The sequence below is a fragment of the Rhinoderma darwinii genome, chromosome 10 (genome assembly GCF_050947455.1).
Source record: "Rhinoderma darwinii isolate aRhiDar2 chromosome 10, aRhiDar2.hap1, whole genome shotgun sequence".
NCBI lineage: Eukaryota > Metazoa > Chordata > Amphibia > Anura > Rhinodermatidae > Rhinoderma > Rhinoderma darwinii.
The window spans coordinates 35,794,136-35,807,725 of NC_134696.1; the positions used below are offsets into that span (position 1 = coordinate 35,794,136).

The following is a 13,590-nucleotide window of genomic DNA, read 5'->3' on the forward strand; positions in this document are numbered from 1 at the left end:
GTTTCACACTTAATAACTTGTCAAATTAATTTTTCAGGTTATTACGGTCGTGTAGATACTTAATATCGGTAGGTTTTTTGTTTTTATGTAATGTAGGGGCAATAAAATATATTTTATGCAAAATAATGACACATTTTTTGGGCCATTTTTTCATTTATTTATTTTTTTGTTACTTTTTTTAAAATCCCATTAAGGGATAACTTTACTTACAACTCAATTTTTTACTTGTAATATATTAGCATTCTCCTGTATACTAATACATTACACTGTGTCACTTTGACACAGGCTTCTGTTTGGGCAGCACATAGTGTGCCCTAACAGCAGGCAAACTGAACAGACAGCCCTTTCTAGGTCCCCAGGGCTGACTGCAGAGGGATTCCCTGGTCTTTGATCACGTCACCGTGAAGAGAGAAGTTCCCTTTAATCATGCCGCGGTCACGTACCGCGGCTATCAAGGAGTTAAGCAGCTAGGGTTGGAATGTTTTCCGTCCCCAGCTGTATTCAGCAGGCTGCGCTAAGATCAGGAGCTGCTAAGTTACAGCTCGTGGTTAGAGCATGTGCGCTCATCAGCCTCTTCTACAGTCACGCCAAAAGACGTCGCTGTAGACTAAGCACCTGCACTGCCTGTCGTCAAAAGACGGTGGGCGGTCGTTAAAGCGTTAAAGGTCAATGCAAACGACCAAACAATGCGTATTATGTTCGGGACTGAAATTTACCTGTGGTGCGTTCTCTAGAATCCGTAGCATGTCAAGTTATCTTGCGTTTTTGCTTGCAAATTTTATCTGCCTAGTGCAGAGGAAAATTGCACCAATATCCGCAGCATGAATTTTTAGCTGCGGATTTTCCACATCAAATTATGAAACGTTTGCATTCAGCCTATTTTGGAAAATTGTATAACTTTTTAATATACAAAAAATTACATTAATTTGCTGAAGTTGAACAACCCCGTTAAGGAAGTACAAAAACCTGAACAATTTATAGACAACATTGTGAGAATAGCCCATAAGTAAAACTGATAAAAGAGAATCTACAAAATGTATTATTGTGCCCATATCTATCTATCTATCTATCTATCTATCTATCTATCTATCTATCTATCTATCTATCTATCTATCTGTCTGTCTGTCTGTCTGTCTATCTATCTATCTTCGCCTAATCCAGCATGGACCAGAATTTTCAACTTTCAATCATGGTTGCTGAGTATTAAAAGTAGGAGTAAATAAAGCACTGTGAAGTAGTGACACAGAAGGGATAGATTTCCTGCATGCTGATTGGAAGTTAAAAAGTGTCATAGGGATCTGTTCACATTAGCGATGTGGCTTCCGTTTATAATGGGGCTGTAACTGATCTGTTTGCCGATGGACACTGATAAGCATCATTGACTTTAATGGGGGTCTAATATTTTTGATGGGAAGAGTAGTGCTACAGACTGTGCTGTTCTTGCCATTTAAAATACCAGAAAGACTGATTGAACACCCGACAGAGGTATTCAAGTGTGAACAGAGCCTTAACATTTTTTTTTCCTTCCGTCAGACTTTGGATATGGAGATCCCATCATCCATATTATAGAAGACAACATAGCCAATTGGTGATACTAAGCAGTATTTACTTGACCATTCTTGTGTTTATAATATATGGGTAATAAAAAGAAAAATGACAACATAAAAGTAGTCAATAGATGAGTAAGTGGAGTGGATTTGGGTAGTGTAATTCCATTGCCATTGCTTATAATGCTTCCGTTGAATAATATCATATATTGCAATGGCAAAGAATAAACATGGGGATATAAATGCCATGGAATTAAACCTTTTCCATCTTCCCTTACAAACCACAGTGTGTGCTAATAGAAAAATGCCTTTGTAATTGTACTTGGTAACACTTTCACCTCACTATACAGTGAAGGACAGGCGGAAGTACACTTTCATTAAAGTAGATACAGACGAGTCACAAAAGGTGACCCAGCTCACAGTCATTTCTACAAAATTACTTTCTGTGAGCCATTTAAATCATTCTCATTTTCCAATTTGCTTTTTGCTCATATTCTTCTATTGTCAAGGGGATTCTTGATCACTTAGCTAAAATTCATATAGCCTGACCATTTACAACAGTAGGCGGCTATTAATCATATATAGGAATGTACAGTATGTATAGTGACATAAGGTCACTGTGGTTTTAGTTTTCAGAGTAGTTTTTTTTCTGTGATATTGAAGCAGTGACAAAAGAAATCAGAAAGTTGGTCTGTGCCCCACTCACTTGCTATGGGAAGGTGGCCATGTATAAAGAAAAAATCACTCTAGCAATTTTTTTTGCCTACAGTATATAGTGCAGAATAAGTTATTATTCAAGAATAATGTAGAGGCTCTTGTGTATGCCAAGTGTATGCCTGTTTTAGTTGATGTGTCATTTATGGGTTGTTTGCCATCTTCGTTCATTCTTCCCCGCTGATATGGTTCCTCTAATTCAGTCTACATTTCCCATCATGCCTCTGGCTTTGCAGAAGCTGGGGGTGTGGAGTCACTCTGCACTTGCTCTTCTCTGAGTCCTATCTAAGTGCAGCAAGTTACAGATCAGTGACATAGAACTTCTGTGCCCTAGCTGTAGAGCTTCAGTGTATCCTATGTGATGCAGCTTCAGCCTGTCCACCTGCCAGTGATAGATTTCTCTGTCATCTCTTGCAAGCAGGAAAGCAGTGTGAAGCAGCATCTCATAGAAATACACTGGAGACAGCACACACAGTTAATATAGACAGTTTGTGTGAGTCAAAGGAGTTTTATAACTCTGTAGCTATTGATTGTATGGACTTACTGATTATATCAATGCACTCCTGATTCCTTAGATAGGGCAGAAATAATCTCTTCAGCAGCACTATATGCATAGGAGACATACAAAATGGGTGGAGCTGGGTGAGGAGAGGCAGGGTTTCAGATCTGTCAGGAGGGATTTGATATTTGATTATGTAATCCTGTAGTTCACAGAAAATCCTCCGCACAGTAGAGACTGACTTCCTGTCTACACATGAGAGCATGGTCTATTTTGGTGGTCAGACTGAGATCACATGACACAGCTGCTCATAATAAAAGGGTTCAAAATGTATAGATGCAATGAGCTGGGAAGAAGAAAATGACACTGCTAGAATATTGTTAGTGAGTTAGCATAATAAAGTGCTTCTTCAATCAACCTCTCGACCTAAAACTTGAAAATGAGCATTTGACCAGAGTAAAATTTACCAACTTATTAAAATTTATGGCAGTTCAGGAAGCTGAGGTCTATGGTGCTGACTGTCAGGGCTGTCCCTGTGCCTAAAGAACTGGCACCAGCAAAGTGGTTCCTAGTAAATTTCATAAACTGACGCAATTGTGACTCTGCAGGTGTGAAAATTTGTATTTGTGACTACTTCCCCCTGAGAAAAAGTCAGGGAATAAAATGATTGGATTACGACCTTGAACCCCCCATGTCACTGGCAGGTGCAAATCTAGTTAAAGCAGCTATGGTTGAGGATCCTAACAAACAGCAACATATTTCTGCTTCCCAGGTTGATGGGAATATGATTTACAAGGAGTGGAAGATTTAGCTTATCTCCAATCAGACTTAAAATGTAATCATTTTTTTTTAAGTGGAGATTCTCTAAGGCAAGTTGTCCACTTTCTCATATTACCATTTTGGTATTGCTGCTAATCATAAATAACATAATTGCAAATTGAGGACATGTAATTGGTATATAGCATAGATCAGGACCTATTTAACATTTCAATAAATTGTGACACGTAAGATCCATCTGATAAGATGAGCAGCAAATGGGTCACACATTGTGTAAATGTGGAGATGAATCTGCTGCCGGATCTTCCTGTTTATGATTGTACAGATATTGATTATATTGATTTTAATGCTGGTGCAAATGTGCCCGTTAGAATAGTTTCCGCTCATCATTGGGTACTATTCTACAGATAACTCAAAGACTTGTTGTATTTGACAGAATTTTAAATTAAAATTCATATTTTAATATTTTCCTTACTGTTTCCTTTTGGAGCAGCTCTAGAAGTTACCATTGTTCCTGATCAAGGAGAAATAGGCCTTGGGGAATCCAAATTCTTCTTATGTCAAGGTAATTATCTAAGTTGTCAATGAAATAATAAAACTAAACGAATAACCTTTTATAAACCCACTTTTAGGTCTTAGATTAAATAATAGCATGTAGTGCCAATCTGCTGCTTCTAAGACCAGCAGGAGACTGTCTTAAGAGGCATAGACTGTAGAAACTGGGGCATAATAGTACTGCTTTTGAAAAGTATTAATATCACCTTCCCCTGTGTGTACAGTCCAGGTCTGTCCACCAGTTCACAAAAATAATTCCCTAGAGGTGGAATAAGAAGAGCAATAAAATAAATAAGGCACATGAAGAACCTCTGAAGAGAAAAAAGGAACAGTCTAAGTTCACATCTGCGTTGTGAATTCCGTTTTCACTTCCGTCATAGGAGCAGGAAAACGGAATTCAAGCTGCGTCAAATCCGTTACACGACGAAGACCAACGGCGCCCAATAAACCCCATTGACTTATAATGGGGTCCATCGGGTCACAGTGTTTGTCACACAAAGGGTGATCTTAATATATATATATATATTATACGCCATTAAAATGTTATCCTGTCTGATCACTAGAGATTAGAAAGGACCCCCAGGCTAAATTGGCCCATTCCCTGTTAGAGATTTGTGCCTTCCTCTGGAACCAGTGTTAGCTACAGTTTTTTTTGTTTTGTTTTGCTTACTTATTTTTTTTTATTCCCCCATCCCCTCTCCCCTCCCCTTGTTTAATTACTTTTACTGACCTCCCTTCTTTGCTTTCCTTTTTGTTGTGCCTCAGTAAATGGTGAAGCAAGTGAGATCTACTGGGAATCTCCAACCGGTGAAAGATTAAGCAACCAACAGCAGATTTCAGTAGTGAAGAGTGATGACTATTCATCGACACTTACCATTTACAACGCGAGCATTCAAGATGCTGGGACCTACAAATGCATTGCCGCCAACCCAGAAGAAGGACGGTCGGAAAGCACGGTCACACTCCAAATTTATCGTAAGATTTCTTATTAATTCCCAGGGGAAAAAGAATCAGAACAATTATTGAGCAGACTAATATATTGTTGTCAATTACTTTCTCCACTATGATGTATTAAAAGAATACCTCACCTGTGTGAATAAACTGTTATATGTATGTACATGAGGGAAAAACAATATGTCTGACTATTATATACCTTGTATATGGCATTAGATACAGATACACATAAGATACATCAGAATAAAAATAATGGTTCGTGACACCAGTCTCATCCCATCCTCTCTTTTTTTTTTTTCACAGAGAAGCTGACCTTTAAGAACGCACCCACCCCGCAGGAGTTCACGGAAGGGACAGACGCTGTTATCATTTGTGATGTCTCAAGCTCCATGCCCTCCGTCATTATCTGGAAGCACAAAGGCAGAGATGTTCAGTTCAAGAAGGATGGTAAGAAATAGGTTTGTGAATTAAGGAGTGCAATATATATACAGTATGTATCATCATATTGTATATATAATAATAATAATAATAATAATAATAATAATACAGTAAATGCAGCTTATATCCCTTATTATGTCTAGACATATTAGCATAACTGCTTTCAACTTCTCAAGTGTACCTGGGAGAGTCATGGGGATATACACTCTGCATTGAAGTTGCTTGCATCAGAAAAACTATACCTAATTGAAGGAGTTGACTGTAGAAGAGTAATAACTAGGCTACCCTTCACCTGGGACAATGATTCAGTTCATGGCCATAGCCCTGTATCTGAATACCCTGGCCAAGACAGAGTGGTTTGTTGGTACTTGCCTTGGCACTCATAGCAAATGACGCTCCAGACACCACATCTACTCTGGCAGTAGAAACCAACTTAGTTACCGTTTTTATTTTCCAAATGGTGCCTGAAAAATAAGCGCTGAAAACTGATAGGTTGTTATGGCCATGGACACAATGATTTGCCCATAAAATAAAAATTGCATTTTCCTTACACATTAGTAAAGTATACCATTGTGTTCCCACCAATGGGAATCAATCATTTTTAGTACGAGCGAATAACGTAAATTTGTTTTTATCGTTAATGTCTATGGCCAACTTTAGGCCTAACAGGAAACTTCATTGTAATGTCACACTGTTCCCTCCAAATCATGCAATGTCATAGCCTTGACTTTGGGAAGAGTGAGGCCAGATCTTCTTTCATCTTCGCCATTAAGTCTTATTGAAGGAGCGGGTTTTCCAATTCCAGGGAAATTTGCCATTAGGAGAAATGTGACTAATGTTTTGTTGGTTAATACAATGAAGGAGAGAACTCATCTTTTGTATAGTCTTTGACGTAGTATTTCCTCACTATTTTCCCTGTCTTGTACACAGTTCGCTTTGTTATGCTGTCGAATAATTACCTACAAATCCGGGACATTAAGAGAACAGATGAAGGAACATATCGATGTGAGGGCCGGATCCTAGCACGAGGGGAGATAAACTACAAGGATATTCAAGTGGTAGTGAATGGTGAGACAGCTTCTGGTAACATTTTATTTAGAAATGCTCAAGCATGACCCCTCTTCTCCCTCCCCAACCCTCTTCTATAGCGCAGAAAAATAAAAAAAATGATAAAAAAGTTTATACAGTATGTTTTGAAATTAATTTAAGAGGTGTATATTTTTTACATACTGTACACTCCTTTAAATAGTTTTTTTTTTACTGAATTTGGGGCTACTTATAGTGAGGGGTCCTCAAGCTTGTAGTCCTCCACCCTGACAGGGTTCCCTGATTACTGTATATAAGTTCATCCATGTAAACAATGCCCATTTAGACCTAATTTACATTAGGGTGTCTTCATTTTGAGAAATGGATGTTTTTCAGAATTGCTCTCATGCGTTAGGCTTTTATGGTATGTTCACTCGTCACACTCAAATAGATTTTTGTCCGCAATTTGGCCAAGAAGTGTGAACACACCCTTATGTTGTATGATCAGAGGTCCACCTAAAAATCAAATCTACTAATATTTTAGGTCACTTTATTAAAGAGGTCCTGTCACTTTTCCTGATACGTATGTCTGTTTTAGTAAATACTCGTATTCCACATGAAATAACAATTATTTTCTTAGAACTCTATGTTGTGCCGTTCTATTATTCCTCCTCTAAATTAATTAATAAATTGCCAACAGTTGGGGGTGTGTCCCTGCACAGACTGGCAATGTCCAATCAGTGCTGACAGAGTCTGTGTAGGGACACGCCCCTTTGACATGGGGAATGGTTACACCCAGTTGTCCGTTTATTCATTAATTCTAGGAGGAATAACAGAGGAATGGCACATGACAGAGTTCTATGAAAACATGTACCATAATTGTTGTTTCATGGGGCTTACAAGTATTTACTAAAATAGCCATGTCAGGAGGGATGACAAGTCCTCTTAAATGATGCGTTTTTTAGTCCATATACTGTGTATTTATCTTACCTTCAATCTTATACAACTACTAAAAAAGCATTACATCATATTAATCATACAGAATACATAAAAATCAATAACCCTCTTGTCTTTTCCTCTCCTACAGTTCCACCGACAGTGCGGGCTAGACAACTTACTGTCAATGCCACTGCCAGCATGGGAGAGTCAGTGACTATAAGCTGCGAGGCTGAAGGATTTCCTGAGCCTGAAATTAGCTGGACAAAGTAAGTGATGACTGAATGTAATCGACATTGTAATATCATCACAGCAAAGCACAATGTATGAAAAAAGTGACTAACCTAACAGTATGTCAAACGGAAGGGAATCTAAAGGGCATCTGCGTTCAGTATTTTACATAGACAATGGGGCAGATGTACTATGCACCAGAATTGTGACTAAAATGGAGCCAGAAGTCTGGCCACAAGCCGTGCGCCACACTTATTAACTGTTTTAGATGCTTTTTGCGCCATATTTAGCGAGGGAGTGGCTTAAAGGAAAATGGGGCATGGTCTAGTGGAAAGGGGCATAGCTTAAAATGCGCTGATGTGTGCCAAAATTTGGCACAAAAAACTGGTGTGAACTAAGCCAACCAAGAGGTGGTAAAAGGAAGAGAAAAGTGTCTAACATGTCTAGCAAGATGCGCCATCTTTATCATACAGCGTACTCCACTGTGATAAATTTGGGGCCCCTTGTGACTGCCTGGTCTAAGTTTACGCTGTCTAAATATTAGGCAGCATTAGTAAATCTGTCCATATAGTTATATTTATATATATTTATATATATTTATCCATAGTATACTTAGTACCTATGAAAATAATTTTATTAATGAGTGGATATGTGCGATTTCTTGCCAGCATTTTCTCTATTTGCGCCAATGCATCTATAATACAAAATGAATAAACTTTGCAATTATACAGTGAAGGAAATAAGTATTTGATCCCTTGCTGATTTTGTAAGTTTGCCCACTGTCAAAGACATGAACAGTCTAGAATTTTTAGGCTAGGTTAATTTTACCAGTGAGAGATAGATTATATAAAAAAAAATAAAAAAAATAACATTGTCAAAATTATATATATTTATTTGCATTGTGCACAGAGAAATAAGTATTTGATCCCTTTGGCAAACAAGACTTAATACTTGGTGGCAAAACCCTTGTTGGCAAGCACAGCAGTCAGACATTTTTTGTAGTTGATGATGAGGTTTGCACACATGTTAGATGGAATTTTGGCCCACTCCTCTTTGCAGATCATCTGTAAATAATTAAGATTTCGAGGCTGTTGCTTGGCAACTCGGATCTTCAGCTCCCTCCATAAGTTTTCGATGGGATTAAGGTCTGGAGACTGACTAGGCCACTCCATGACCTTAATGTGCTTCTTTTTGAGCCACTCCCTTGTTTCCTTGCCAGTATGTTTCGGGTCATTGTCGTGCTGGAAGACCCAGCCACGAGCCATTTTTAATGTCCTGGTGGAGGGAAGGAGGTTGTCACTGAGGATTTGACGGTACATGGCTCCATCCATTCTCCCATTGATGCGGTGAAGTAGTCCTGTGCCCTTAGCAGAGAAACACCCCCAAAACATAATGTTTCCACCTCCATGCTTGACAGTGGGGACGGTGTTCTTTGGGTCATAGGCAGCATTTCTCTTCCTCCAAACACGGCGAGTTGAGTTAATGCCAAAGAGCTCAATTTTAGTCTCATCTGACCACAGCACCTTCTCCCAATCACTCTCAGAATCATCCAGATGTTCATTTGCAAACTTCAGATGGGCCTGTACATGTGCCTTCTTGAGCAGGGGGACCTTGCGGGCACTGCAGGATTTTAATCCATTACAGCGTAATGTGTTACCAATGGTTTTCTTGGTGACTGTGGTCCCAGATGGCTTGAGATCATTAACAAGTTCCACCCGTGTAGTTTTCGGCTGAGCTCTCACCTTCCTCAGGATCAAGGATACCCCACGAGGTGAGATTTTGCATGGAGCCCCAAATCGATGTCGATTGACAGTCATTTTGTATGTCTTCCATTTTCTTACTATTGCACCAACAGTTGTCTCCTTCTCACCCAGCGTCTTACTTATGGTTTTGTAGCCCATTCCAGCCTTGTGCAGGTCTATGATCTTGTCCCTGACATCCTTAGAAAGCTCTTTGGTCTTGCCCATGTTGTAGAGTTTAGAGTCAGACTGATTAATTGAGTCTGTGGACAGGAGTCTTTTATACAGGTGACCATTTAAGACAGCTGTCTTTAATGCAGGCACCAAGTTGATTTGGAGTGTGTAACTGGTCTGGAGGAGGCTGAACTATTAATGGTTGGTAGGGGATCAAATACTTATTTCTCTGTGCACAATGCAAATAAATATATATAATTTTGACTATGTGATTTTCTGTTGTTTTTTTTATATAATCTATCTCTCACTGGTAAAATTAACCTAGCCTAAAAATTCTAGACTGTTCATGACTTTGACAGTGGGCAAACTTACAAAATCAGCAAGGGTTCAAATACTTATTTCCTCCACTGTACATATGGATTTAAAAGATTGCAAAGAAACAGACCCTTTAACCCCTTAACACCCAGGCTTTTACGGGCCCTAAGTACCAGAACAGTTTTAGCGTTTTTTGACGTAAACTCTTACTTTTTACATCTATTATGTCTTCTTATTTTTTAGGTTAAGTATTTTTTGGGGGAGGCTTTTATTGCGTGTAGAAAAAAATGTTTTGCAATTCAAATTTTTTTTTTCCAATCTCGCACACCCCTCCTAAAATATATATATATCTCCTGATAGGTGTGGGTCCTAATGGTAGTCCTGTGGATATGCCATGAATGCCTTATATGGGAATACTTCTTTAAGGAGAAAATGTGCCAGACATGCCTTGCCTCATGTGTCTGGACTGTAAAACTGATTTTTGGATAAATCATTTGGATTCACATTATAAATCTAATTTGTTGTCAAGTAGCTAAGTTTGCAACTTGATTTTTTTTCCTGCTGCAGGAAGGTAGAAATTATAGAGGATGGCGATGAGAAATACTCCTTTAGTGATGACATGTCAGAGATGACCATTCATAGAATTGAAAAAGACGATGAAGCCGAATATAACTGTATTGCAGAGAATAAAGCTGGTGACAGTGAAGCCACCATTCAACTCAAGGTCTATGGTGAGGACACGTCAATTCATTATGAACTTAATGTCCGTCACAAGCTTTAGTAGACATATGTATTTGGGCCTGATTTTTAACGTAGTACATAAGATAGAGGGTCTTTTAGACACAAAGATCATGTCGGAACTCAGCTACCACTAGAGGGAGTATACTCCATACTGTCTTTTAATTGAATTCCATATATAACAGTATACAGTAAGCTTCTAAGCTCCCCCTAGTGGTGGCTGCATGCAGCTAGAATGTTATCCTTTAAATATATGTCTGCATAGGATTTGGTGATCTGTATCAGAAACACTAAGCTCCAACCACTATAAAGATACATTAGGAAATTAACCAACACAGAATTTTAAACCTATTTAGATTTATTTTTTTTAAATGGCGTTTAATTTAAGGATTATTAAAGGCTATGTACATCTTTGAAAGGCAATCATTGTGATTGGTGCAACTTTATAATTAGTTTTTATTAAAAGTTATTTTGTCTTTTTGAGATACAGTTTATAACTTAGATGCGATAGACGAATAATACAGCTGCTTAGAAAACAATACAGCCGTACAATACAAAGCAGCTGTATCTCAAAAAGTAAAAATATTTTTTGAATAAAAACGAATTATAAAGTTTCAACAAACACACTAATTGACCTTTTTATAAAAAAAAAACAAAACACTTTCAAAGGTGTACATAGACTTTAAGTAAACTTTAGATCGCTGATTGATCGACTGGATATAATAGTATTATTAGAAGCGATCTAGAGTAGTATATTTCATGTCTTTATATCAAACATTGAGGGTGTTTTATTATGTTCCTGATGATTATTTTCAGATATTCCATGAAGAGATATACTATAAAAACTGATTACAGAGGTTCATGTTGACATTTGAGTTTTCTAAGCTTTTATATTAGAACACATACTTGACTATTGGAGATAAGGTTATTGGTTTTGTGGTTACTCAGGTGGCTGCTACTTAATGTTTCTAGAGACTAAAAAGTGCTTCTTTTACACTCAAATATTTCACCTCATGAGTCGAGAGTTCCTGCCTCCCCCTTGTGTGGAGAAAACAAGTGCCACACATGTTGGTGCCATATATGCAAATGACTGACATCTTGCATCATTCCTATAATGTAATGGTCAGTTGATACAATGCAAACGTAAGTTGGCTGGATGCACACTGCGATGAAGGACTGAAGTCCAACGACTGACATAAGCTGAAATTAATTTGCCTACAGCCTGAAAAAAGGACTGAGGGTCCAGATATCAAGACCAATACCAATACTAGGACTCTTAAAATGCATTAATAAATATTATGCCCCTATGATAGATCTTATTGGCATGTACGTGGCAGCCACCTCACTATGGCCAGTTTTAGTTTAATTTTCATCTCTATCCTTTCTGTTTAAAATGTAACTTGGATAAAATAATTCAACTTCATTCAACCTACTATAATGAATATATTCAGAGTCTTTATCTTACATTTAAAATATATTCTCTGTGACTTTTAGCAAAACCTAAGATCACCTATGTTGAAAACAAGACTGCCGTGGAGCTGGATAATGAGATCACCCTGACCTGTGAGGCATCGGGAGATCCTCTGCCCAGTATTACTTGGAGAACAGCCACACGCAATATCAGTGAAGAGGACAAGGTAGGGTTATCTTGATTATTTCCCATGGGGCGCTGATTTGTGATGTCACTGGACTTCTGGCTTATGATGTCACTGGATGACAACTGGTTTGCAAGATTAAATAATTATGACATAAATGAACAAGTGGTTTGCATTTTATTACTACAGCCTCTGGAAGGTTTGGATGTTAATATTATTATTATTTTTATATACTCTCTAGTAGTCATAGAGAAATTCCGTGAGTCCTGCTTCCCAACCCACACACTTATGATTGACAGCTCTCCCTGAGTACAAACTCAGCAGGACTCACAGGCTTTATGAGTCCTAGCAGCATTTAAACAGCTTTTTACATGAAAATACTGTATGAAATCACAGAAAACGATATACCCTCGAGCTCAGCATCTCCCTTGAATCAGATAGGGTAGCATATAAGACAGATCCGTTTTACACATATCGCTAGTGCAAAACAATGACATTAAGAAATACGTTTATTCATTAGTACTCCAATTAAGAAATGATGGAGTCCCATTTAAATCCCTTAGTGCCAGTTCACACGCTGTGTAAATACTGCAGATTTTTCGCAAGGAATTTGTTGCGTACAATCTACAGCAAATACAGTAGCAGCAAAGTGCAAGAGATAAAGCAAATCTCATCCACAAAACCACTTAGAAACTCAGAAGCTTCATCCCATGTGACCGTCGCTGCAGCCAATCACAGGTTGTAGCGGTGGTCACATGGATGAAACATCATCCCAGGAGGCCGACCTGGATGATGTCAGATGGCCGGCCTCCTGGGATGACGCTTTATCTCATGTGACCGCTGCTGCGGCCAATCACAGGAAACGTCAACCCAGGAAGCCGGCCTGCTAGCAGGCCGGGTATGTGCTCCAGTTTTTCGCAGCGGACATTGCGGGTGAAAAACTGCACCACACTTTTTTGCCCGGAATTCCCTGCGGCGCACATGGCGGATACTCTGCGTGCTATTACGCAGTGTATCCATCCCGTGTGAACTCAGCCTTACACTGAATATAGCTATAAAATGACATGAACGTCCTACAGATCACCTAAGGGCCATGCATCATAGGAGCCTTCATACAAATACAGGACACAACCTCTTTTTGGTTCTACAAATCAACCAAAGTGCTACTGCTCAAACGGGCAATACAGTCACTTACTGTCAAATGAATGGCCCTTTGTTTAGAAATCTTTAAGCAGTGCCAATGCGGTTTTCCAGTCCTGAGAAATTGATGGCCTATTCTCAGGATAGGCCATCAATATTTGATCGGTCGGGGTCTGACTCCTGGCAGCCCCGCCAATCAGCTGTTTTAAAGG

At 38.7% G+C, this 13,590-nt stretch overlaps 1 protein-coding gene across 6 annotated transcripts in view; it reads left to right on the plus strand.

Moving 5' to 3' along the window:
* The window catches only part of NCAM1 (neural cell adhesion molecule 1), a 274,090-nt gene that overhangs the window by 179,355 nt on the left and 81,145 nt on the right, over nucleotides 1-13,590 (plus strand). For 5 of the 6 annotated variants that reach the window (XM_075839734.1, XM_075839728.1, XM_075839732.1 and 2 more), the window contains exons 2-8: nucleotides 4,028-4,102; nucleotides 4,858-5,067; nucleotides 5,350-5,493; nucleotides 6,415-6,552; nucleotides 7,598-7,715; nucleotides 10,473-10,636; nucleotides 12,138-12,280. In XM_075839734.1, the coding sequence (XP_075695849.1) occupies nucleotides 4,028-4,102; nucleotides 4,858-5,067; nucleotides 5,350-5,493; nucleotides 6,415-6,552; nucleotides 7,598-7,715; nucleotides 10,473-10,636; nucleotides 12,138-12,280 (992 nt within the window). The remainder of the gene's footprint in view (nucleotides 1-4,027; nucleotides 4,103-4,857; nucleotides 5,068-5,349; nucleotides 5,494-6,414; nucleotides 6,553-7,597; nucleotides 7,716-10,472; nucleotides 10,637-12,137; nucleotides 12,281-13,590) is intronic. The other variant, XM_075839729.1, reaches the window with a different exon arrangement.